Source organism: Trachinotus anak, unplaced genomic scaffold (assembly GCF_046630095.1).
Source record: "Trachinotus anak isolate AG129_WGS33_773 ecotype Australia unplaced genomic scaffold, CSIRO_AGI_Tana_v1 ptg000028l, whole genome shotgun sequence".
NCBI lineage: Eukaryota > Metazoa > Chordata > Actinopteri > Carangiformes > Carangidae > Trachinotus > Trachinotus anak.
The window spans coordinates 610,249-635,626 of record NW_027273879.1 but is presented as its reverse complement, the minus strand read 5'-3'; the positions used below and the strand labels follow the sequence as shown (position 1 = coordinate 635,626).

General features: G+C 42.8%; 1 protein-coding gene across 6 annotated transcripts; it reads left to right on the top strand.

The window, feature by feature from the left end:
* The first annotated feature begins 264 nt into the window (after positions 1 to 264).
* mctp1b (multiple C2 domains, transmembrane 1b) lies at positions 265 to 24,420 on the top strand. 6 transcript variants are annotated; one of them, XM_071466305.1, is made up of 21 exons: positions 265 to 1,036; positions 12,074 to 12,194; positions 12,279 to 12,421; positions 12,540 to 12,619; positions 13,182 to 13,305; positions 15,010 to 15,048; positions 15,903 to 16,070; positions 16,292 to 16,422; positions 17,222 to 17,408; positions 17,507 to 17,600; positions 17,721 to 17,823; positions 18,901 to 19,003; positions 19,348 to 19,449; positions 20,172 to 20,246; positions 20,705 to 20,824; positions 21,216 to 21,326; positions 22,241 to 22,294; positions 22,380 to 22,489; positions 23,318 to 23,427; positions 23,510 to 23,607; positions 23,751 to 24,420. In XM_071466305.1, the coding sequence occupies exons 1-21, from the start codon at positions 506 to 508 to the stop codon at positions 23,820 to 23,822; spliced, it is 2,676 nt and encodes an 891-aa protein (XP_071322406.1). In that variant the 5' UTR covers positions 265 to 505; the 3' UTR covers positions 23,823 to 24,420. The 6 variants fall into 6 exon arrangements, with proteins under 6 accessions (XP_071322406.1, XP_071322407.1, XP_071322409.1 ...); XM_071466306.1 differs by having other exon boundaries at positions 368 to 1,036; positions 15,906 to 16,070; XM_071466310.1 differs by lacking the exon at positions 265 to 1,036 and adding an exon at positions 11,844 to 11,983 and having other exon boundaries at positions 15,906 to 16,070.
* Positions 24,421 to 25,378: the final 958 nt, after the last annotated feature.

Below are 25,378 nucleotides of genomic sequence, written 5' to 3'. Positions count from 1 at the left end.
CATTAGTGCAACACAAACAGGATAATTATTTTGTTGAAATGTAAACATCCAGAAGACGTTGGGGAAAAACCCACTCAGTTATATTTAATCTCATTATATTCTGTGTGTTTATTTCCGGGACAGACAAAAAAAAAACCTTTCCTAAATGAAATTATGTCAAATCTGGCAACACTGGTCACCAAAGTTACTACACTTCATCCTCAGAGGTTAGATTTCTTCTCTGGTTTTAGGCTTTAAGCTGATGCCACTTTGGCAGCGCTTCAGAGTAGGTTTGGGGGGTGGGGCTGAGCCTCGGCTCCCTAAAAGCGGAGCTCCGGCCCTGCTGGCTTCCTGCTGCCGCTGGGGGGGCCGGACGACCCGACTGGCAGCGCTGCAGCCCCCAGGATACAAGACCAGGGTCCGGGCTGTTATCGCGCTTTTCCCGGTGTGATGCGGCTGAACGGTGGTTTGTCTGCGGATCAGTAGCCTGTCCATCCGGGGCCGAGAGCTCCGGGCAGAGGCGGGGATGGAGCGCAGCGGCGGGGGCGACAGTGAGAGCTGCTCGGTGTGGAAGCAGCTCCAAGCCAGAGCCAAGCCGCTGCTCAGCCCCAAGCTGGGCGCCAGGGAGCCCGACGACAAGAGGGAGCGGGGCGTGTGGATGTTCAAGAGGATGAAGCGGAAGGAGAACGTCGTCCTGGACCGGGTGATCTCCTCCTCGCAGCCCGACCTGCTCTTCTCCTCTCAGGTAGATGTGGGAGCGAAGGAGGCTCAGCTCTGCGGCAAAGCGGCGGGGAGCGGCCCCGGACTCGGCCGGGAGAAGCTGCAGTCGGCCGTCAAGCACAAGTCCGCCAGCCCGAATAAGCCCACGGTGGCTCAGCTGGTGCAGTCCCATCACAAGAGCTCCTCTCTGGGCTCTGCGTGCCTGGAGAGGCTGGCCGAGCTACCGGGCGGCGGCGGCGGCAGCGGCAGCGGCGGCGGCGGCGGCGGCAGCGGCGGCGAAGCGGCAACAGCTGCGGCAGCAGCAGAACCACAGCTGGAGAACAGGGATGAGCAGCCGGTGAGCCCCTCACAGTCAGACATGGTGGTTTGGCCTTTTAATATAAGAGCTGTCTGCAAAGAAGCGTCTCAGTGGTTAACAGGACCACAGGTTAGTGGATGGCAGGACTCTTATTCAGGCAAGTTTGGTTTCCTGCAGACATGACCTGAGTGTGTAACCTGGGTAAGAGCACATACACAGTGAGAGAGGTCGATAATTAATGCTCATATAATCCACACTCCCTCCATACTTTGTTGATTGAAGTGAAAAGAAGTAAATCTAACCCCTGCAGCAAACTTTGGTCCTGATGTCTGACTCATGCATCTGCCACAGTCTGCTGAATGCATTCACATAGCTTGTTGTGTCTCACCAACAACAGTCCAAAACCCAAAGATATTCAGTTTACAACGACATAAAACAGAGAAAAGCTGCAAAACCTCATGAGTGAGAAGCTGGAACCAGAAAACGTTTGACTTAACAGGTCCAGTCAGTGTTTTTACAGGGTCACACCAGCAGTTTATGTTTCTACAAAGCACAAAACAAGGCCGGTATTGATCCACTTCAGTATAATGTTGTAATGCTTAACTGATCTATTAAAATCAGTTGAAAAGTCCAACAGCTAAATTTTGAGTTAATCTGTCTGAGTACATGAAGGGTACAGTGGGTGGGGGGTGGATGTGTTGATAGGGAGGAGGAGGAGTAACATGGAGGAAGGAGAACATCGAACTCTTTACCCAACTCCTCCCTGTCGCTGTAACATGATGCAGCTCAGGAGCATCGCAAACTACGTCCTCTGAACGTCTCTGAAACAGTGAACACAAGCTGGACATTAAAAGCCTCGTGAAGGAGGAGTTTTACAGGCCTGCAGCGGGTTAGTCAGGGCTGCTCGGCTTCGCCTGCACAGGAAACCAGAAAAAAGTAAACTGTCACTAAACCAACATCTCACTAAAGTAAACCAGTTAATGCTCAGTCAGACCTGAGCACTGACCCCCTCCAGCACTACAGACTGTGTTTAATCCCACAGAAACCAGGAGTTAAGCACACTCATCAGATACTGAGGAGAAGAGCCAACTTTCTTCTCAGAGTTAGTTCCACAGAAAGGAGGAAAAGCTTTTTACTTCAGAATAACAGCTTTAGGAGGCATGAAGTTAGTTCCACTCTGTGTACTGATGTGAGGATCTTATTGTGCATTCACACGGGAAAATACTCGTGTGTACAACATCTTTTTTAACTTTGACTGAGTCTCGTCTCACAGTGCAGTTTACTAAGCAAACAACAGCTGGAAACAACTATAGCTGATTGTGGATGATGGGACAGCTCCAGGAGCTCAGGCTGCGTTTCATTTACGTGCACAGCGCCAGAGGCCCAGTGCACGAGGAAAGAACAACGGAAGTTTACTTGCGGTTTATATGTTGTAATAATTTGACAGCATTAATGAAATATATAAACAGTAAACTTAGCCTGAAACCTAACGAGCACTGTGCACGATGGCTCAGTGGAGCAGAACCATCGTTACGCCGTCTGTGGTGAGGACGGTCGGCGTGGACACTGAGCCTGAGAAAACGCATTAAAGTCTCCACATTCTCAGCGTCCACTTATTCATCATGTTGATCTTAAACCACAAAAGGTCACAGACACTGAAATCGAGTGAAGCAGAGTTAGAGCGAGACGGGCTGAAAGAGAAAAGTTACTAGAGACGAGATAAACAGCTGGTTGGTCCGATCATCTTTGTTGGTGATTGACAGTTAAAGAGTAACCTAATAGAGTTTAATAGGGTTTAGAGGAGGAGAGCATTGTAGGACATCTGAATTAGCAGTGATAGAGGTGTAAGAAACACTAATTATCTTAATGAAGAACTCAGTGAAGTCCTGTGTGAAAAAGGAGCAAATGTCACGATCTTAAGCATCTCTGAGGAGTTCAGATGTGTTGAAAAGGGTTAAAAATAAACCTCATACCAACACCTTGTTTGGTAGAAGTGCAGCTGGCAGGTTTCTGGGTGTAATGAGGAGGGGGAGGTACAAAGTCATGTCCTCAGTCTGGAGAGGCCCTGCAGGTCTGAACTGATAAAGTTCTTCACCAAGAGCGATTTACTGGGAAGAGGGAAGGGTTTAGGATGCCAACGCAGATCCCCTGCCCTCCAGGAAACATGGGAATGGCCTGCGTGTCCGGGAGATTGTAAGAATTAAATTAAATCAGTTTGGTTGCAGCAACAATGATAACTGTCTTTTGTCCTTTGAAACATCAGAGATCTGCGGAGCCTTTATGTGCAGATCAGATACTGTGTCAGGTGAGACCAGAGATAATTTAGCTTTCTTTACCAGGGGAACTTTTTCTCTCTGGGACATCAGTGTCTCCGCTGACCTGTGCCCAGGTGTTAGAGAGACAGAGCTGCAGGATTTAGTGTTCGAGCGTAACAGAAAATGTCTTGTAAATCATTATTTCACACACTGAACAGAGGTTATTGAACGGTGTGAACGGCTGTGAGCCTCCTCAGACCTGTATCTGTGAGCGTGTTGTGTAACAGCTGCGTGATTGGCTGTCAAAGACGTATTGAGTTTCCACTGTAGAACAGCTGATTGAGAGAAAACAAACTGTTTGTGCTGAAGGTAACTGTGTTTTTTTTGCACAAGACAAATAACTCTGAGACTGGGTAATAATGTCAGGAAGTATTTGTCTTTCTGTGTGTGTGTGTGTGTGTGTGTGTGTGTACTTGTACTTGCTACATAGTAAGGACCAAAAAAAGTATTTTTCTAACAGAGTGAGGACATTTTGGGAAAGTGAGGACATTTTGGCTGGTCCTCACTTTTTGAGACACCTTCAAATCACATGTTGAGGGTTAAGACTTGGTTTTAGAGTTATGGTTAGAATTAGGTTTAGGTTAAGGTTAGGGTCAGAGTTAGGGTTAGGCTCTCAGGTGTGATGGTTAAGGTTAGGGTAAGGGGCTAGGGAATGCATTATGTCAATGAGTGTCCTCACAAAGATAGAAGTACAAGTATGTGTGTGTGTGTGTTTGGGTGTGTGTGTGTGTGTGTGTGTGTGTGTGTTTGGGTGTGTGCAGTCAACTCAACGAGAGTGTGAAAACTGACTGTCTCACTCTCTCAGCTCATGTCGCACACATCCTTATCAAAGAGTGTTAGCAGTTTTACTGTAGAGTATTTGTTCATTCGCTTCATGTTGAAGTTTTTTTTGTATTTACACACATTTTAAATTTCCCAGAATGCTGCTGTGTCAAACAGAAATAGATTTTCTACATGTTTCCTACTATGAGAAGTAAAAACTGAATATTTGCTTAGAAATCAGCATTAAAAGAATTGGCCTCTAATCTTTCTGCAGTGTCAGTAGAATAGAGTTTTAACGTGGGAGGAAGTGAGGGAAGCTAGCACCAACCGCCAGTTAGCATAGCATAGCAGGGGGAAGAGGGAACAACTAGCCAGCTGGCTCTGTCCAGAGGTGACACCTCCTTGCACCTTTAAAGCTCATTGGTAATATGTGTTACATTCATACACTGTAAATAAAGATGGGCGGAGCCTCTGTGACATCACCCACAGGTTTCTGAAGCTCAGAGTGAGCTGCTGCACTGTCGCCATCTTGGCAGTGCCTGACCCCGCCTACTTCCTGGCTAATCCAAAAATGGTCAAAGAGGTGGGGCCTGTGTGGAGCTGGTTTGTATCAAGCATACATTCACCCACCTGTCACTCAAAGAGGCCACGCCCTCAATTCTCCATCATTTAGTCCTTAATAAAATGTAAACAGGTGAGTTGTATAAATTCAGCCGTACAGGTGTCATGAAGGAGGAAATGAGCTCTAGAGACCAGAACAGTTTCTGTACCAGGCTGTAAACATGTTTCTTGCTGCTGTAAAGTTGGACATTTGAACATGGGTATTCTCACCTCTGGACTCAGGTTCTGCAAATACATCCAGAAAGGGTTAAAGCTGCAGCATCATCACAGTCCAGATTTCTTTCACTTTAAAGTTTGACTCTAACTTCTGTATTTTCGGACACTGGACTGGTCTTAAATCTGTCTGTGGCCTTAGGAGACTCTGCTGTCGCTTCCCCTCAGCTTACCCTTCAGTACCCTCTGTCAGTCAGGCTTAGTCCACTGGAGGAGGATTAAAGTCAAGCCAACCAGCACAGTTCCTCCTCCTCTTCCTCCCTCCCACTCACCTGTTCCTCCTCCTTTTCATTCAGCTCCTCCTGACAGTCTCACACCTGCTGCTTCTCTCTGGAGACACTGAGGTTATAGAAGTTCATCTTTCTGATCATCCGGACGTCCCTTTGTTAGCATCCTCAGTCTGTCTCCCTCTGCTATGTCTCCCACGTAGCTGCTCTATTTAAACATAATCCCCACTCCCCTCTTTCCACCCGCCATCACCTCACCTTGTCTGTAACTCCCCCCTGCGTCCTGCTCGACCCTGGATCTCTTACTGAGCGAGGCCCCGGTGGCAGAGTCCCGTCTAGCGATTCGAGGCTTGCTCCGCTGCGGCTCTTGCGATGACTCCTTCTCCCTGGCCTCCACATGTGGACGGCTGCTGTCGGTGAGCTCATCATCTCCATCACCCTGTGTTTCGTTTCTGTTCTTTACATGTACACAAGTGAGGAATCCTAAATGCTCCCGACACCAGAGATCGCTCATTTATTTCATCACTAGTTGATGACTTTATATAGCTGTTTGTATTCAACCAGTTATTCAGATGTTCAGTTTAGGAAAATGTAAGATTGGAAAAAGTGGCAGGTCCTCACTGGAGAAGCTGGAACCATAAAAAGAAACTACGTAAATCATCTGTTTCCTTTTGATGGACTAACTGAATAATCAGCTAATCGTTGCCTCTCCAGTGAAAACAAAGGTCTGTACAATAAAACTGGATTCACATGAGATCTGTGTAAGAGATGGAGACTGTATCAGTAGCAGATGAATTGAATGTAATATGCAGAACTAGTAGGACCTGATTGATTGATGGATGATGTGTGTATGTCACCTCTGACCGAGTCGTCGCTCCTGTGTTTGACCCAGACAGTGATCGGGGTCAGCTTCTTGTGTTTGGTCAGAAAGATTTACAGGAAGCTCGGTTCAGGGATTATGCTGACGTCAGCTGAGAAACAATAAAACCAACGTTTCTCATTATGTTGGTTGGTCAGGTGTTGATCTGATCCTGAGTCTGATTTGGTCTGTTCCAGTGTTACAGTGTGAGCTATGTAAAGACTCTTCAGTCTTCAGACCCAGTGGCTGACAGTCGTTCTCTTTAAGACTTTTTCAAGCATGTTTCATGTTTGATGTGTTGTCCAGGTGAATAAGTTTTACCTGAGGTTCAGGTTCATGTACCTGAGCTGCATTTTTATTTTGTTTGTTGTGTTGATTTCTAAGAATGGACCTTAGGTTATGAATGAGAGCAAAATATCTCCTTCAAAATACCCTGTTTTTACATGAGTCAGTTGTAATTGGTTATAAAGACCTGCAGGACTTCACGAAGAACCGACAGACCCTGATACTGCAGAGTCACCCAGCTTCTTATCATTTCCTGTTTTACACGAGGTCAAGCACCTGATGACCCTGTCTGTTGTCCCTCGGTCTGTCTGTCCTCTTTCTGTCCACACACGATAAAAATAGAATTTAAAAAAAGGAGGAATCAACAATAGACTGAAGCAAATATGTGAGGAAAGGAGACATGTTCGATAAATCCTCGCTTTGTGTTTCTACTGTCACCATTCACAGATAGAACAGTAATATCTCTGAGGAATCTCTGGATAAAGCTGCATCGTGTTTGACCCTATAATATTTATCATGAATTTATGATATGGATCATAATATAAATAAAGGGCCAGTATGTTCTCATTCATGTTGTGTATATGAATGAAACCAGGTCTTTGTGTTGTTTTAGCACAGAACAGTTGGAGGGAAGATTCTACGTTCATGTTTTATTTTGATGATTTCCTTCTTTTCTATTGATGTAAAAATAATAACAATAAAACAAAAGTGGAAGCAAAACAGCAAAACAGCTTTCACCTACAAAGTGGAAGCTCAGCTCTCTAAAATTAGCACTGATTTCCACTGTATGTGGCTTGTACGCCTGCTGAGTCATCTGTGGCTGCTGTGCTCTCATTGTGTTATGAGAGGAACGATAACACAAATGAAATAAAACCAGTCTCATCCTTCATTTTTGGCGTTGGTTTGTGCGCCGGCCTGTTGGAACAACAGTCACAGGGTGCTGCCAGAGGCTTCCTGGTGTGGCGGCAGCAGCACGTTTGCAGCCCTGCAGGAGGCGGACGATGTCGTGTTCCGATCAACAGGAAACAGAGAGATCAGTTTGAAGTCACTGATGTAGGCTCTAGTTTGTGTGAAAGACTGTGTGTTTGTGGTGCTGGTTGTGTGTCAGTCACACACTGACACATGCTGCTGTGTCCTTTCATCTGCAGAAACAAACCACAGCTTTCTGTCAGTTTCCTGTGCAGCCTGAGCTCATATTGACCCTCTGTGAGAATCATAAAGGCAGCTGATCCACAGTTCACACGTGTGGTTATTTGTAGGCGTCGAGAAGAAAAAGTGTTAGCTTGTACTTCCCTAGAATACATGTTGCAGATTCTCTCAGTGGGGTGGGGGTGGGGGGCTGTTGGGAGCTTCCTCTGGCTTTTATTTACTGTATTGATCAGTGCTGGCTGTATTGGCAGCTGTATTGATGTTAATGGGCCCTTGAGGTTTGGCCGTGATGCTATGGAGGGAGGAGATGAATGTTACTCCTTAGCGGTTCCACTTCCAGCGTCTGTGACTCTCACTTGTTCCTAGTTATGTGCTTCTTTGCAGACACAGTGCGAGTTGAGTAATTGATTAGTCACTCGAAAGAAAATTAATTTGTGATTATAAATGAACAGTTTCAGTCATTCTTGAAGCAGAAACAAACATTTTCTGGTTCCAGCTGCTGAAATGTGAAGATTTGCTGCTTTTCTTTGTCAGATGATGGTAAATGATGGTAAATGTAAGATGCGTTATGGGAAATGTAGGATTTAGATTTTCTGGAAGTATAAACCTCTACTTCTTTCATTTTCATTGTTTTTTATCTGTGTCACAACCCCCAGCTTTATGATACTAATGGGTAGTGAACAAAAACCAGACCGGGCTCATAAACTCCAACCATCAACACTCCCCTTCTGTGGGGGGTCGAACTAAATGAAAACAAACAAGCTTTTATGATTTTAGACCCTTTTGATGAATTTGGTCGTTAAGTTTTATCTGCTCTGTTGTTTTCTGCCACTAATGATGTGATGGAGCGTTTTAGTCCAGATGGGAATATTTCATCAACTAGATGGATTAGTTGTCATGAAATTTGGCTCAGATATTCAGGAGCGTGAATCCTCGTGACTTTGGTGATTCTCTGACTTTTTCTCCAGCAATTTTCTCCATGAGTTTTGACTTGATGGTTTTGAGTAAAATGTTCTAAGATATTCAGATTCTGCTTCAAGCTTCTGCAACAGGAGGATTTGTCAAATATGAAATGAAACTGAAAAATCAGAACAGGAGATTTTGAGAAACCAGTCTGATCTGAACCTTGTGTTTAAATGTGACTCTGACAGGTTGGAAAAACAGCTGTAGCTTCTAAATCTGACTCATCTTCTCTTTCATGAGCTGCTTGATCCAAACACTGGTTCAAAACTATGAAGCTTCAGTTATTGATCTGATGTGAATAGAAACTGAGCTGGAGAATGTGACGTGATCTGATCAGTTAGAGAGGAGAGGTCTCACTCTGTTGGATTTGTTGGAGCTACAGAAACTGAGCAGCCTGAGCCCTGACAGACAGAAGCCCGGAGCCTTGGCTGCATGCACACAGGTTGTGTGTAAACACAAATACACACCGTCCTAAAATAAGTGATGGGATTGTACGTGATCTGATGCTATTCCCAGTTTGCTGCTTTGCTTCCTGATTTACCAGCACAGATAATCCTCTGTAAGCAGCTTGTTAAATCTGGTTACTGCTACAATGTCGACTCCCTGACTCAGCTGCGGACCGAGGCCTGTGGCAGTTTTTGGCGGCTGCACTCGTCTCTTTCCCCCATTGACACCCGCCAACATGATTAGATGTAGTGTGAGTTAAGACGCGTTGGTGCTGTGCCATGAAACCATCTGTAAAACCAACCTCAACCATTGTAATGAGAGCTGAAGCAAGAGCTCAGGAACTGATGTGAACATACACTGTTACTGTCACTGCTGCTTTTATTTTGTTAAACCTGTGGCCACACGTCAGCTCATAACAGCTATGAAAGAAGTTTCACGTTTCAGAGAACTTCATGCCACATATTCTCTTTATTTATCTCTCTCAGTTAAGTACAGACGTCCACTGTAATGATCACTGTGACATCTGCAGACAGATGTTCGCTGCTGTTCGCTCCCTGGCAGGGACAGACTGACTAAAGCAGAATCTACACACTCTTCACTCCCTCTGCCTCACAGATAAAATCTCTCCAACAAACACAATCTGAGCTCAGATCAGTCTGCAGAGTCTTTTCCATCCCTCTCATAGATACGATCTCTGGGTGGGGCATGAGGTGTCCACAGTCACTGAACCACCCCAGCTCATGTATCAGATACATTATCCTCCAACTTGTGTGATTTTACATTTTACACTTCGTGAAGCTGCAACTGACTCACTTACAACATGTAACACATGTTGTAAGTGAGAGGTTGACAGGTTGGAAAAACAGCTGTAGCTCAGCTGTCAGAGCCTCAGCTGTTACAGCTGAGGCTCTGATCCTCTCTTCTGATTGGCTGACTGTTTTCTGATTGATCCAATAAAAATACAGCAGATTTCAGGTAAACACTCAGAAAAACCAAATTCTGCAAGGTTGGATGGTGGGTCCAGGTGGGCGTGGCTTGGGCCAGTGACTGCTTTGTTGTGACATCACAAAGTTCCAGAAGTCCTGACGGCTGGTTTTAAGGCTCAGTTTCTGAATACAGGCTGTGTGCATTTCTCTGTGGACTGAGGCTTTGATACTTTCACAGTATTAATATAGAACCTAGACCTGCTTTAGAATCACAAACACATGGACATCTACCTTTAGACTGGATGGAGATTTAAAGATGCACTAATCAAAATATTAATGAGTGAAGAGCAGCTCGTCGTGATAAAGCCACAGATAATTATCACCAGCTCTGATTTTAGCCTCCTTTAGCTCATTGATTCATACCTGCTGAGCAGCAAACAGCTGACAGACTCAGTCAGAGCAGCTGGTGAACATATGGAGCATTTAGCAGCTAAAGAGCTGGTGGAGACCAAACACAGAGCTAACAGAGGGAACACTGTGCTTTAAATAAATGATCACGTTTCTCTGTGTCTGCTGGAGGATTAGATAGGAAACTGTTTGCTAACGCAGCTTCATAAGGGGATAATATGCTGGCGTTGTAACTGACCTGGAACACCTCATCCTGTTATCTCCTTATTTAACATCATTGTGTCTGAACTGGATTTACCCCACTTGTCACAGTCTCCACCTGAGGACGGAGACTACATAACGTTTCCTCCACACACTCACATGACACAGGCCTCGCTCTCTTTATTACCCTGTTTTCAGTTGCTGCCCGGTGGAATTTCCGCAGCTTGCAAAACGCCCAGGCAGAACTTGGCACACTTCAAAAGCTTCAGGAAGCGAGTGTGTGTTTCATCATGTGTGTAACTGATTTCTGGTTCTCTCAGAGTAAATCTGAATCTGAGGTAACTCCACGTGTTCATAGCACAGCTTCTGTTTTTTTTTTAAAATGAATTTTCTAGAAATAAAAAGCAGTTTGTTGAAACCTGAAATCACAGCACAGTTCATCATCATCATCAATTCAGATCTCAGATTTCCATCAGGAAAAATTCCTGATTTCACCTGATGAAAGTTTGATCTCATAAATAGACAAAGTAAAAAAATAAACCAGAGACGTTTCCGGTGAATTAATGTGAAAATCATCAGTTTATTTCCTCTGCTGCTGAAACTCTCTGTGTTTTTAAACTATCAACTCAATCTACACACACACACACACACACACACACACACACACACACACACACACACACACACACACACTCAGCTGAGACCTCTGGTCATATCCCACAGCCATTTGGTGCACTCCTCAGTACTATCACATTATGGAAGTATTGATCAGAGCATCTGTATAAGTGTGTGTGTGTGTGTGTGTGTGTGTGTGTGTGTTGACAGGATGCTTCATCCCCAGCAGAGCAGTTCTCCTGCTTTCAGTGATGTTTGATTAACACTGTTGCTTCCAAACACACTGAACGTTAGCGAGGCACTGACACATGCATCATCATCATCATCATCATCATCTTCATCATCTTCATCATCATCATCCATGTTATCCATCAGACTTACCTTTGTTCTTATTCTTGAGGCACAACATCAAATTACGACTCAGCTGTTTTGTGTCTCCATGTGGTTGTTTGTCGTCTCTTTGTGGTTGTTGTGTGTCTGTGGTCATTCTGTGCATCTTTGTGGTTGTTTTTCAGTCACTTCAGACAGAGACCTGTGCAGCTCTGTCATCCATCCACAGTCTGTGTGTGTGTGTGTTAATGGTTGAGGGAACAGTGTTTTATTGAATCATCCAGGTGTAGTTGTTGTTGGTGCCAGAGGAGAAAACAGAACTTCATCCTCTACCTCTTGTGTCTGTAACAGGTGAGCGAGTCAGTGTTTGGTCACATTGTGCCTTTTGTGTAGGTTCAGTTCCTGCATTGCCACAGTAGAAGTGTTGTTGCTGCGGTGACAGCGAGGGAGAAAAAAAATCAGCTCAACACTGTTGTGGACGGAGGGGAGGAAGCTACTCGTGTAATTTCCTGTCAGCGCTCACTCCTGGGACGAGTTACTGAGCTGAATGAGACACTTCAGTCAGTGTTGGCTGTGTGCAAGGGTGGAGGCAAACACAGCTGGGGTGGGGGGGGGGCTCCGCTGCAGACAGATCTGAGCCACTTTTATTTCTCTTTTAAATGGTGGTGAGTTCACTGTCAGAGTGTGCCGTGTGTTAGAGTGACTGATTTCAGGTTGTGTTGTTTGTCAGTGATGCATCTTGTTCTCTCCAACAGGGCATCACTGCTCCATGCTCCTCGGGGGTCACTCCTGAGCGAGCCGCCCCCAGCTCAGGGATGTACAAGCTGGAGATCGAACTCAAGAAAGGCCACAACCTGGCCGTACGAGACAGAGGAGGTACAGTCACATCCTGTCTGTCTGTTTCTTTTCTTTCCTGTTCTTGCTGCTCTGGAGGTGAGACAGGGTTGTGTGTGTTTTCAGGCAGCAGTGATCCGTACGTCAAGTTCAAACTGGCCGGTAAAGAGGTGTTCAGGAGCAAAACCATCCACAAAAACCTCAACCCAGTGTGGGATGAGAAGACCACTCTGATCGTGGACAGTCTGAGTGAACCTCTGTATGTGAAGGTAAAGGCCTGGACACACACACACACACACACACACACACACACACACACACACACACACACATGCATTCTTAATGAACTGTGGAGTCAGTGGAGGTGTTTGTCTTGCTCCTCTGCAGGTGTTCGACTATGACTTTGGCCTTCAAGATGACTTCATGGGTTCTGCTTACCTTTACCTGGAGTCTCTGGAGCAGCAGAGGTACAAGATTTCACCCTCATGATGTACATTTTCCTCTTTAGTATCATTGTTGTATCCCTCAGATGGATTTGTACGGTGCCCCAGATGGGTCAACACGACACAAAAGCCACAGCATGAATGCTTTTGTATTTGTGTTGTGGCTTTTGCATTGTGTTGACCCCTCTGGGTGACCGTAGATTTCCCTTTTCACTCTTTTCATTTCCGTTGCATTGCTGTATCAGTGTATGAATGGCTGACAAAAGCTGACTGAGGTGCCGCTGTGCATCCATCAGATCTGCTGCACTGTGTTGATTTACCTGCTCTTTATGTGGGGCCCACAACCGTCTCAAATCACCAGTTGTAGTGAAGACAAGTCTCCTCTAATTAACTGGTCCAGTCAAGAGACACTCCTATGCCAGCCTTTATGCTAAGCTAAGCTAACTGTCTCTTGGTGCTAGCTCGAGCTTCTCATCTAACTAGCGAGAAAGCCAACGAGCACATATCCCACATCGTCTACTATGTTTTTAATGTGGGGGGTAGAGTTGAAGATCCAGCTGCAGGTATTCACACCTGTGTGTTACAGGACGATTCCTGTCACTCTGGTGCTGAGGGACCCACATCACCCTGATCAGGACCTGGGCTCCCTGGAGCTGGCCGCCACCCTGACGCCGAAACACAGTCCCATAGAGGAGCGGCGAGACTCCACGGTACGTTTACTGACGATCTCACACCCCTCTCTCTCTCCATCAGCCAGTTTTTTCAGTTTCTCCTTTTTTTTAAATAAATTAGCAAACATTTTAAAATCTGTTTTGGCTTGTGGGCTCTTTCAGTTCAGGAAAATAACCTCTGGGTATGAAGTTTATCTTATTTTTTAACAGATTAGTCCGTGTTCAAAGAAACTGTGATGAAATATCGAAATATTAAATGTGTGAATATTAAATCTCTGCACCTGCAACCTTATAAAAGTACAATCGATGAAGCACCTTTAAGTTCATAGGGTCATGTCTGGTTCAAGCTGAGGCTGCATGAACGTGTTTTAAAGCTCTTCGTGTGTTTTATATGTAAAATCTTAATTTGTAAAAGAACCAGTAAAGCTGTCAAATAAATGTATTGGAGTAAAATATTCAATATTTAGCTCTGAAATGTGGCGGAGTAGAAGCTACGTTCCACACATGTTGTGTAAGAACAAACACACAGTCACATGTTTGTCGGGATTTTAGTAATAATGATGTTTGTGGCGTTTGTGTTTCCTGCAGCAGAGGGAGGTTAAGTCGTATCGGTGGAAACCTTATGTGAATAAAGTGAGTTTAGTGGTGATGAGGCTCTTAGTGACTTCCTACAGCTTCACCCTGACTCACTCTTTCCTACTTTACCTCTTAGTCTTTTTCCTCAGAGAGCAGATTTATTTCCTTCTAATGGGCAGAGCCTCAAATGATTGCAATGATTCCAGCTGATTGTTATAGTCTGTAATGTTTAGTTTTAGTTTGTTTCCTGCTTCACTCTGTTAGCTTTTAGTTTCATCTTCCCTCTGCAGCTCTTATGATTAAAATAAAGACAAACTGTTGCAACATTTTCTCCTCACCGCTGAAAATTTTTAAGTTTTCATTTTTAACGTCGAGGTTATTTGGACTGACATAAGTATGGAAGCAAAGAAAGACAGTAAAATACTTTTTTTTTATCAAATGTCTGACCCAACAATGAGCTGAAACTGATTTATTATATAAAAAAACATGATTATAGAAATATTGCTCAGAGCTGTTTATACTTCACATTATAAGTCTGCTTAGTTGTAATCACGGTTTATCTTCAGTATCTCCTTGATTAGCATCAGAGAGTGAGAGGACGGTTTCCAAGAATATCCTCAGCACTAAGATATTAAACACAGCCTCTCGTTCATGTTTTATTCAGCATATAAATTAATGATAGGCTGAGTCTGTGCTGCAGCTCCAGACAGAGACGAAGAGAGAGATAAACAACAGAGAGACTGAGAATGAAGATGAGATAGAGTCAACAAAAAAAACAGAAAAACAGAGTCAACACGCTGAAGATGTGGAGCTCAGTTTCATTTAGGTCCCATTAAAGTTAATGAGCACAGCAGTGAAGCCTTAATAATGAATATTCAGTGCTGGTAGTTTTTCACTGTTAAGAGCATTTTTTCAGATGCTTTATTCATGGGGCTTCAGTGAAGAGCTGCACCTCCTCTTCCTCACTTGCTCTCGCGCCTTGTAGCTACACGTGATCCTGTCCGGTGGCCCCCCCCAGTGACTTAAAAATGCACTTGAAGGAAAGAGGGTTTTGACTGTTTTCTTGTGTCCATGTTAAAGCCTCGTACCCTGCAGCTGTAGCTGAACCATTAGTCCCCCCCTCCCTGCAGGAGTCAGTTGAAATAATGTGTTTTAATGTATGTTCAGACTATGCTGCTCAGGAGGTCCTGGAAACGATCCACTAAGGTAAATCCTCATCATCCTCATCATCATCGTCGTCATCGTCTGTGTGTGCAGTCGAAGCTTTTCATTCACTGTCCCAACATGTTAATCAGCTTTGTGTCAGTGTCGTTTATTGTGTGTATAATTTCAGAGCCTCATCTGACCGTTGTCGTCTCAAAGTTGTTTTTTTTATGGCGTCTTGTTCAAATACACATCTGACACGTTGTGTATTCAGCTCCCTAAACTCTGACCGTTGCTGTTGCTGCTGTCATTTCCATCCTCTGTCAGAACCAGGGCCCTGTTCTTCAAACTTTAAACAATCCAGGCTAACAGGATGATATCAGGCTGAAAAGATCTGGCTAACTTTCCAAACGCAGCTGGAAGATTAATTTGTTCTCCTGATACGAAGCTACACCTACACAATCAGATAGACATTGATTTGACCACAGCTTTTAGGTTAAAAATGAACTTTAATTCTCTACATTTAATACATTTTAAAAAATTAATCATAATGAGAGTAATTATCGTGTCTTTTTTTAGCCTGATAACATTTAGAAATTTAAAGTTAAGTACCTTTGTGTTGTTTGACTCAGTCTCACATGTTCAGGTACTGAGCTTTGTTGTGACTGTTTCATCAACAGATGTTGATGTTGACATTTTCTAATTGATTTTTTTTTTTATAGAGTCAGTTAACAATCTGACAACAGATCAGTTTAAAACCAGAATTGAAGAAGTGAAATCGTTTATCACCATTCAGATCGAGCTGATGTGCAAAGAACAGGGCCCTGCACACAACCTACTTCCTGTCATGTGATAACTAAAATTCAGGGTGTGTGTGTGTGTGTGTGTGTGTGTGTGTGTGTATGTGTGTGGACCAGCAGCAGCAGTCACTACGTCTCTCAGAGCTGCACCGGAAGTCCCAGCTCTGGCGAGGGATCGTCAGCATCGCACTGATCGAAGGTCGAAACCTGATCCCTATGGACCCCAATGGCCTGAGCGACCCCTACGCCAAGTTCAGACTGGGACACCAGAAGTACAGGAGCAAGGTTTGTTAGCCCTGACCTCTGACCTCTGACCCCTGTGGTGGAGGATTTTTGTTTTTGTTTTGTTTTCTACATTTGAGGATGTAGGCGGTGATATTGTTGTTGTATTTATAATAACATTAAGCCTGTTGTTTCTGTGTGTGTGTGTGTGTGTGTGTGTGTGTGTGTGTGTGTGTGTGTGTGTGTGTGTGTGTGTGTGTGTGTGTGTGTGTGTGTGTGTCCAGACTGTGCCAAAGACCCTGAGTCCACAGTGGAGGGAGCAGTTTGACCTGCATCTGTATGAGGAGACAGGAGGCGTGTTGGAGATCACAGTGTGGGACAGAGACACCGGGAGGAGAGACGACTTCATGGGACGGTCAGTGTCTCCTATTGGAGCTGGAGTTCAGTTCAGCTAATGTTGGTCTGGGGGTGATGGGGCCCCAGGGATGGGCCCCTGGGCACAGACAGGTTAAAGGCCCCCCCACCCTCCTTTATAGGACCCTCAGACTGAAACAGATGTTGTTCGTGCTCATCTTGTGTCTTTTAACTGAGCTCCATGACTTTCAAACAGGAAGTCTTATCAGTCTTTTATTTTGTAATACTGATACTGGGGGAGTGCACCACTCCCTCAGTCTAAACAGGAACAAGAGCATTCATGTTTTCCTCCAGGTGATTTTTAATTTCCTCGTGTTCTGTAGACACAAGGTGCACGTGTTGTGTGTTAGCAAGTTAGTAACATTATGGTCATGTCTTACTTTTGGATAGAAATATATTTTTAATAGCAGGAAGTCAGGTGATCACAGAAAGCAGTGGTTCCCAACCTTTTCCAACTCAGGCCCACTTGAAAACCTGTAACAACACAGAGGCCAAATAAATCCTTTTGTTTTTGTTAACTTTTAAACTTTTCTTTATAATGATAACGATCAAACATTCAGGACTGAACTGAGAACAGGGGAAAGTCTCCACAGTGATGAGAAGTTCAACAAATTCCTCTTAATCTCTGTTCTGATATTTTATATTTGCTTTTCATGTTTAACATCATTTAAAGTTACTGAATAAGTGGCTGCAGGTCACTGATCTGAAATGATACATGTCTATGGTCTAACAGTCTCAGCTCAGTTTTGATTGAATGTGTAGTTCATGAGCTTCGTGTGTGGGCTGTGTTTGTTGCTCAGCTGCCAGCTGGACCTCTCCTCTCTGGCCAAAGAGCAAACCCATCACCTGGAACTGCCGCTGGAGGAGTCCCGGGGCGTCGTGGTGCTGCTGGTCACGCTGACCGCCTCGGCCCACGTCTCCATCGCTGACCTGTCCGTCACGCCGCTGGACGACCCGCAGGAACGCAGGGAGATACTCAAACGATACGTAAGCAGCTGTTATTAATAACCTGAATTTCAGGTGGAATATCTACCTAATTAAAAATGAGCAGATCGTGACGTTTTGAGCCCTCTGTACTTCTCCAGGGGGTGTTGAAGTCGTTCTCTAATTTAAAAGATGTGGGCATAGTGCAGGTCAAGGTGCTGAGGGCAGAAGGACTCATGGCTGCAGATGTAACTGGTAAAAAAAATCTCTCTTGCCTCCTCTCATTCATCATACATTCACTGCCTGTGATTCATTATACAGCAGCTGTGAATACGATGTTGAGTATTATGGACATTAACCTCATTGTGTCCTCAGGTAAGAGCGACCCTTTCTGTGTGTTGGAGCTGAATAATGACAGACTACAGACACACACTGTTTACAAGAACCTCCATCCAGAGTGGAACAAAGCCTTCACCTTGTGAGTGACCGTCGGTCTTTCATTAGACAATGTGTCCAACTAAAAACTGTTACTGTTGTTCAACCCTGTTGATCACAGTCACAACCCTGAGCTCCTTAGAAAGAGATACTGAACCAAAGATACAGAGGCACAAACGTGGTAGAAATGTAGGTTTTGTTCTTTGTTTTTTTTACCTTTGGTGTGGAAAACACAAGTCTGAACCGGTTCTGTGTCGACAGCTGTTGTCGCAGTGATGTGACGAGGTGAAGATTCTTTGCACAGATGAAATCAGGAGCTTTTCAAAGCTGTCAGACAATGTAGAACTTATCAAGGTTGTGTGACGACTAAAGCACAAGAACAGTGGAGCTGCCAAGGCCAAAATGTATTTTAAAAGTTTCAGAAAACTATAGATTCATTACAGTATGGCCCAAGTTGTTGTCTTTGATCATAACATCTCTGGTTGGCAGCTCTTTAAAGGGACACGCCACCAATTTTACACAAGTTTAAAGGTCCACCCAGTCTAAAGGTAGATGTCCATGTGTTTGTGATTATAAAGCAGGTCTAGGTTCTATATTAATACTGTGAAAGTATCAAAGCCTCAGTCCACAGAGAAATGCACACAGCCTGTATTCAGACACTGAGCCTTAAAACCAGCCGTCAGGACTTCTGGAACTTTGTGATGTCACAACAAAGCAGTAAGCCCCACCAACCTGGACCCAACATCCAACCTTACAGGATTTGGTTTCTCTGAGTGTTTACCTGAAATCTGCTATATTTTTATTGGGTCACTCAGAAAACAGTCAGCCAATCAGAGGAGAGGCTCAGATCCTCTCTTCTGATTGGCTGACTGACCTGTTGTCACCAGAGCTCCAGAGAGAAGCCTGAGAGAGGAGATGTAAAACTACACTGAGATGGTTTTTGGTTCTTAAAACAAATATATCTTCAGATGGAGATCAACACTTCAGATAAAACACAGGAGAAGTTAAAATCTGGAGCTTTAATGCAGCGTGACACTAAATCAGTGGGATGGTTCGTTAGACTCCTTATTTAACTCCTCCTCCTTATTTCCTCTTCACGTTGTTTCTGTCTTTTCTTCAGTAACGTGAAGGACATTCACTCGGTGTTGGAGGTGACGGTGTTCGATGAGGACAGAGACAGGAGCGCAGACTTCCTGGGAAAAGTTGCCATCCCCTTATTACATGTGAGTGTAAGGACAGACTGTGTGTGTTCATGGACACTGACATCGATCACAGGATGTCTGCGAACATCCCACAGAAGTATAAATACACTACTGGGTTTCAGATGTCTAATCACTGACCCACAGGGCAGTGAAATACCATAAACTGTGTAATATCATGTTGAGATGGAACCAGAACATCAGCTGTTGCATAACATTACTGCACCTCCCACAATCGTTTCGATTCATGGTCACAGTTAAATTCATATATTTCATCACATAACAGTGACGAAATGCACTTTGACTGGTTATGTCTTAGTTTGTATGATGAAAAATCTTCCACCCAGACCATGTGTTGTTCCTGTCAGATCCGTAACGGTGAGCAGAAAGGGTACATGTTGAAAAACAAGGAGCTGACGGGTCCGACCAAAGGAATTATCTACCTGGAGATCGATGTCATCTACAGCGCTGTGAGTATCAGTCTGTGCGAGCGACACAGTGGTGGAGAGTCCTGTACTGCGGTACAAGTACTTGTACTTTACTTGAGTATTTAGTAGTATTTCAGCTACTGAAAATAAAGGTGACCGTGCTTTTGCCATCAAGACCCTTCAGCCTTGGAGCGACCTGCCAGAGGAGATGAGGCAGAATATGTGACCTCCTTTAAATCACTTCTTAAAACCCATTTTTGTACACTCGCATTTTTGTGATGTTGTTTTTTTATCTTCTTTCAATTGTTTTTTTTATTGCTTTTTTTTCTGGTTTTCCTCAATTGTTTTTATTTTATTTTATTTTATTTTATTTATTTTTCATTTTATTTTTATTTTATTTATTTGTGTATAAGTATACAATATTGTGTCTTTTCTCTGGAGTGGAGTATAAGTACAGACTTAAACACTGATTTGACAACAATAGATACTGTTTACTTTAAAGATTAAGATTTTATGAGAAAAAAACATACATATTTGATATATAACTTGTACATATAAAATAAAAGCACATATGATTATATATAAAACCTATTACATATCGGAACTATTACATGTATTGACATATATGTCTGGGTTTTGACTTGACTGTTACTTTAACATGGTCTTTTACGTTGTTGTTTTGCTGCTTTTACTCACAGTGAACATCAGTGTGTATACAGTCATAGGCAGATAGATCTGCATGATCTGTGTGTTTGTCTGTGCAGGTCAAAGCTGCTCTGAGGACTGTGGTCCCTGCAGAACAGAAATATATCGAGGAAGAACCAAAGGTCTCCAAACAGGTGTGTTTACATGTTATTATTTATTATGATGTTATCATGATGAGACTAAACTGGTGATAATTTAGCGAAAACCAGAAAAAGTTTGAGAATCACTGGGTTACTGTAGTTCATAGTGCTTCACAGATGACTGACAAATTAATAAGAAAAAAATATCAACAGTAAAAAACTATTTAAGGTAAGAAGGAAATAATACAAGCAATAAAAAAACAAAAGGAATGATAATGTTACAAGGCTATAACATGTTAAAAACTGATGTGTTTTTAATAGTTTTTGGAAACAATGGAGCTCAATGGCTCAGAGGCATCAGTAGATACACACACCTGGGGAGTGGGAGACAGTCAGTGTTGTTTTTTTTTGGATTTAGATTTATTGACAATAAGAAAAATATAGATATTAGAAATATAGATGTTCAGTCTAACAGTTTAAAATAATAGAAACACACACTCTGTGTCTTTCAGTTGCTTCACCAGAATTTTAACCGTGTGAAGCGGTGCATCATGGTCCTGATCAGCTATGGGACGTACATCAACAGCTGCTTTGAATGGGAGTCTGCACAGAGGAGCATCATCTCTTTTGTGGTATGAAAATACACTGATGCTGACACACACACACACACACACACACACACACACACACACGCTGGGTGCTTCTCATGACCTTATTTCATTCTCCTGGGGGATCCTGATCTCATAGTTATATTATCTTTTCTTGTAATTATGAAATAGTAAGTCATATATATGAGATAATGTGTTTTATATGAAAAATTAAAAATGCTCTGCTTCACTGACAGTGGTGACCCTGCACCTGTATTGTAATTTGGACAGTACATCACATTATCTGTGCAAAGGCATCAAAAGTCTACGGGGCAGTTCCAGCTGCTGATCCAATGTCCCGTCAGCCGCTGGTTCAGAGGGAAGGACGTCTCGTTTCTCTACCAACACTTTGTTGAATGTCCCTCTCTCCTCTCAGCTGTTTGTGGTGGTGGTGTGGAACTTCGAGCTCTACATGCTGCCGCTGGCCTTGCTGCTGCTGCTGGTCTGGAACTACTTCTTCTCCTCAAACAGGGACACAGCCGACATGGTGAGAGAATGAGGAAAACAGATTTTTATGAATCTGCGTGTTTCTTTGTTTTGTGATTAATTAATTTATCACGGTTTAATTACAGTTATCGCAGCAGAGATTAAAGCAAAACCAATATTCATATACAGCACAAAGGAAACAGTTACCTTGGTTAAACAAAAATCTAAATATCTCTGTAGACTTCACGTCTAATGGGAAACAGAAAAAGAAAGGAATGAAGGACAGAGGACAGAAGTGAACTAAAAGACCAGGCAGATATACACAATACATGATATCAAATCAAAAACAAGTCACCTTCACTGCACCACATTAATATTATAAATCATCATATCTCAAAAGTCAAGCTTCAGAGTTTAAGCCTGGCTAACATGGATTCATGTGGGCGATGGTTGTTGTTTAAAATACCTTAAAGAATCTAACAAAGAAGTGAAATAGATCACACATTGTGTATTTACATGTTTTATACATGCATTAACTCTGTCATAAATAAATTATTATGTGCTAAAAGGGCAATTATTTATCTTTTTGACTTTGATAACTGAACAAATAGTTTTTCATTCATTCATCAAACGTCAGCACTGGAAACAAAGTGCTGAGGTGTATTTGACTGCAGTGTCCAGCAGAGGGCAGCACAGACCTGCCAAACTAAATACAAAGCTCTGTGAGTGATTTCACGAGGAGGTGAGAGGGAGCGTTTTCTTTTCTCTTATAGAAACTGAAAAATAATCCAGTGTCTGAGTGAAGCTGTCCACATTAAGTTTGGACTGTATTCAGTCTCTTATTGGAAGATATTTCCAGAAATGTGTTTTATCTTCCAAATCATTTAAATAAAATTTTTAAAAAGTAAAAATCGAAATATGTGCGTTTTCAATGGTGCAACAGTCAAATGTTTATTGCTTCTTTTCCTGCTGCAGTCAATGGAGGCCATGTTTGAATGGGAGGATGAAGAGGAGGATAAAGAGGACAAGGTAGTGTTGTTGTAAAACGGTGTGTAATATTAACCAGAGGTCTGTATTAAATGAGACAACACTGATCTTCCCCCTGTTCCGTCAGGACTCAGAGCACAGGGGCTTCATGGATAAACTGTACGCCATCCAGGACGTGTTCATCAGTGTGCAGAGCGCTCTGGATGAGGTGGCGTCGTATGGAGAGAGGATAAAGAAGTGGGTATCACAGTGAGGTCACGGCGGCCGTAGCGCTACACGGCTGGTGATGGCTGATAACGGCGGGCTGTGTGTGTTCTCCACACCACCCTGCTGTGGGCTGCTGTGAATAGATGAGTTTACCAATAACTGGGGATGAGCGTGAAGCGGAGGGAGAGAAAACACATGACCACGGCGTCATGAGTGCTGCTATAATTGAACCCTCTCTGACCAGCCTCCACTGCTGTGAGGACATGTCCACACAATGTCAGGCCGTCACCACCACACACTTGACCTTTGTGTTTGTGCGAGACGTTCAGCAGTCACACAGCTGCAGCGTCACAATCATCACAGTCACACATGAGCAGTTATTATTTACAAAACTGAAGCCGACATCTGTTGCACTTTCTCATGAGCAGGAGGGTGTTTTAGTTTTTCTTTGGTTTATTCATCACCTGTGCACAAGTAGGCACTGGGACTATAAACTCAACTGAGTGGCATCTGATTTTTTTGTATTATATTTTGTTATATTTCACAGTTACGTTGTCAGTTTGATAATCCTTTTACAAAGCAGTTTGAACTGCTTTAGTAAACCCAACTAGATTTCACTGCAACGAAGCTTTGCTGCAGTTCAACTTCATTCCACTGTGAAGTAATTGGTAGCTTGTAAAGCTGTTCTTTCAAAGTAGCTTCCCCAACGCTGATTTTTAATTAGCCCCACTTTCAGTCTCATTAGCACATTCTGTCGTACTGCCCTGCTGTGAACTCCAGCCCTGCCTACACTACACAGATGTCATTTTTTCCATTGTGCATCTGGTTTTTATTTGCTCTGTTCTTCTTCCTCTGCAGCACCGTTAACTGGACAGTGCCTTTTCTAAGCTGGTTGGCAATCACTGCCTTATGTTTGGCCACACTTCTTCTCTACCTCATACCTCTCCGATACCTTGTGCTGGCATGGGGTGAGTCTTGATTTAACTACAACACCACACCTATACACAGAACATGCACACACACTCAGAAATAGTTTTCTTTTTCCTGTAGGTGTGAATAAATTCACCAAGAAGCTTCGTGACCCGTACATGATTGACAACAATGAGCTTCTTGACTTCCTGTCCAGAGTTCCCTCTGACGTTCAAGTGGTGGGTAACTTGTGGCTTCTAGACTTTTCTTGACTGGTGTTTACTTTCTAGGTGTTCATAGAGTCTGAATCTGTCATCACATTTTCATCTGTGTTTCTATATACCTGGCTAACTGTGTGTGTGTGTGTGTGTGTGATGGACAGATGCAGTATCATGAGCTAAAGGTCGACCCTGGGCAAAGCCCCAACAAACGCAGGAGGACCAACCTGAGCTAGCTGCCCATCATCCCTCCTCTCTGCTGGAACACTCCCCTGTAAACATCTGAACTGTAAACAGTGTAAACTATGTTATTTATATCTTTCTTGTATATTTTGATTATTCTGAAAAGTCTTGAGTTGTTTTTTTTGTTTTGTTACTGTGGAAAGACTGATTTATTTTCTAAATCTTGTAAAGAAATGCTCCTGAGAAAACAAAGACGTTCATGTTTTTTAATCCCCTTTGTTTCTTGTAAGAACACACGGTATAAACCTGACCTTATGCTGTATGTTGCAAGTGTATCTGTGTGTGTGTGTGTTACAAAGGGTATGCATGTGTGAAGGTGCAGTACTGTTGCATGAAATCGTTGCAGCTCTGGTTTAAGGATTTCTTTTTTATTTTCAGTGTTTTTAACTGGATGTATTGTCAGTGTCTAATGTTGATTATGGAGCTGCATGTTATTACTGCCACTGTTATTCCATGCATGACAGTATATACACATAGACACTCAGTATATAACACCTCATATGAAACATGTCTAATTTGGCAAATCACACTACAACTTTGCATGTTAAATTAATGAAATGTTCCTTTATGTGCTTTGTAAAAAAAAAAAAATTGCATCAGTGGGATTTCAGTCTCAGAAACTAGTGAGAATTTAAACCAAAAACTGTATCATTAATTTCTTAAATATTATTTTGAATTTTTCACTTTAGGAGTGCTACTAAACTCTTGTGAAATGTCTTTCCTTGGGTCTGGCTACAATAATGAGATAACATGATGCAAAATAACTCAAAAAAACTGTACCTTATATTTTTGATGCATTTGTACCTTACTTAAGAATTTTCATTTTTATGCTACTATATTTCTAATACAATACGAGGCAGATTCAGATTAATAATACAAAATATGACCTACAAACAAAGCTATGTTGAAGTGATCTTTACACATCAATAACTATAATCCAATAAAATAATACACATTATTTTGAAATGGGCCATTCTGCATAATGAGAAGTTTTACTTAAGGTACTCAAAGTATACGTCACTGATAAAATGATGATTTTGATAATACTTTTACTTAATTAACATTTTGAATGCAGGACTTTTACTTCAACACTGTGGCATTGGTACTTTTACTTAAGGAAAAGATCTGAGTACCCATTGCCTAAAACAGATCACTATGCACATACAAAGCACAATGTGTTTAAAAAAGGGACCATCGACCATACAGGACATATGTGATGTGCATTTTTGTGACATTTGGCAACACTTTACATCCCCGTGTTTAGCATTTATAAGCATTTAATTCCTGGTACAGTACAATGTAGTTGAAAGCAGATTTGATTATTGATTAACTCCTCCTGTGAACACACATAAATGGAGTCTTCTCTATAAACAGATAATGAATGACAGTAAAATGCATTTATGACAATATAAAATGTTTTCATAGAAGAAGTTATAATTGTTGGCAAATACAAACACTTCAAAATGTCCCAGTATCTGACACCTCCTCACTCTGCTTTCTGAGCTGTGATTGATTAATGTGTCATGGGAAATTCATGTCACAATGACAA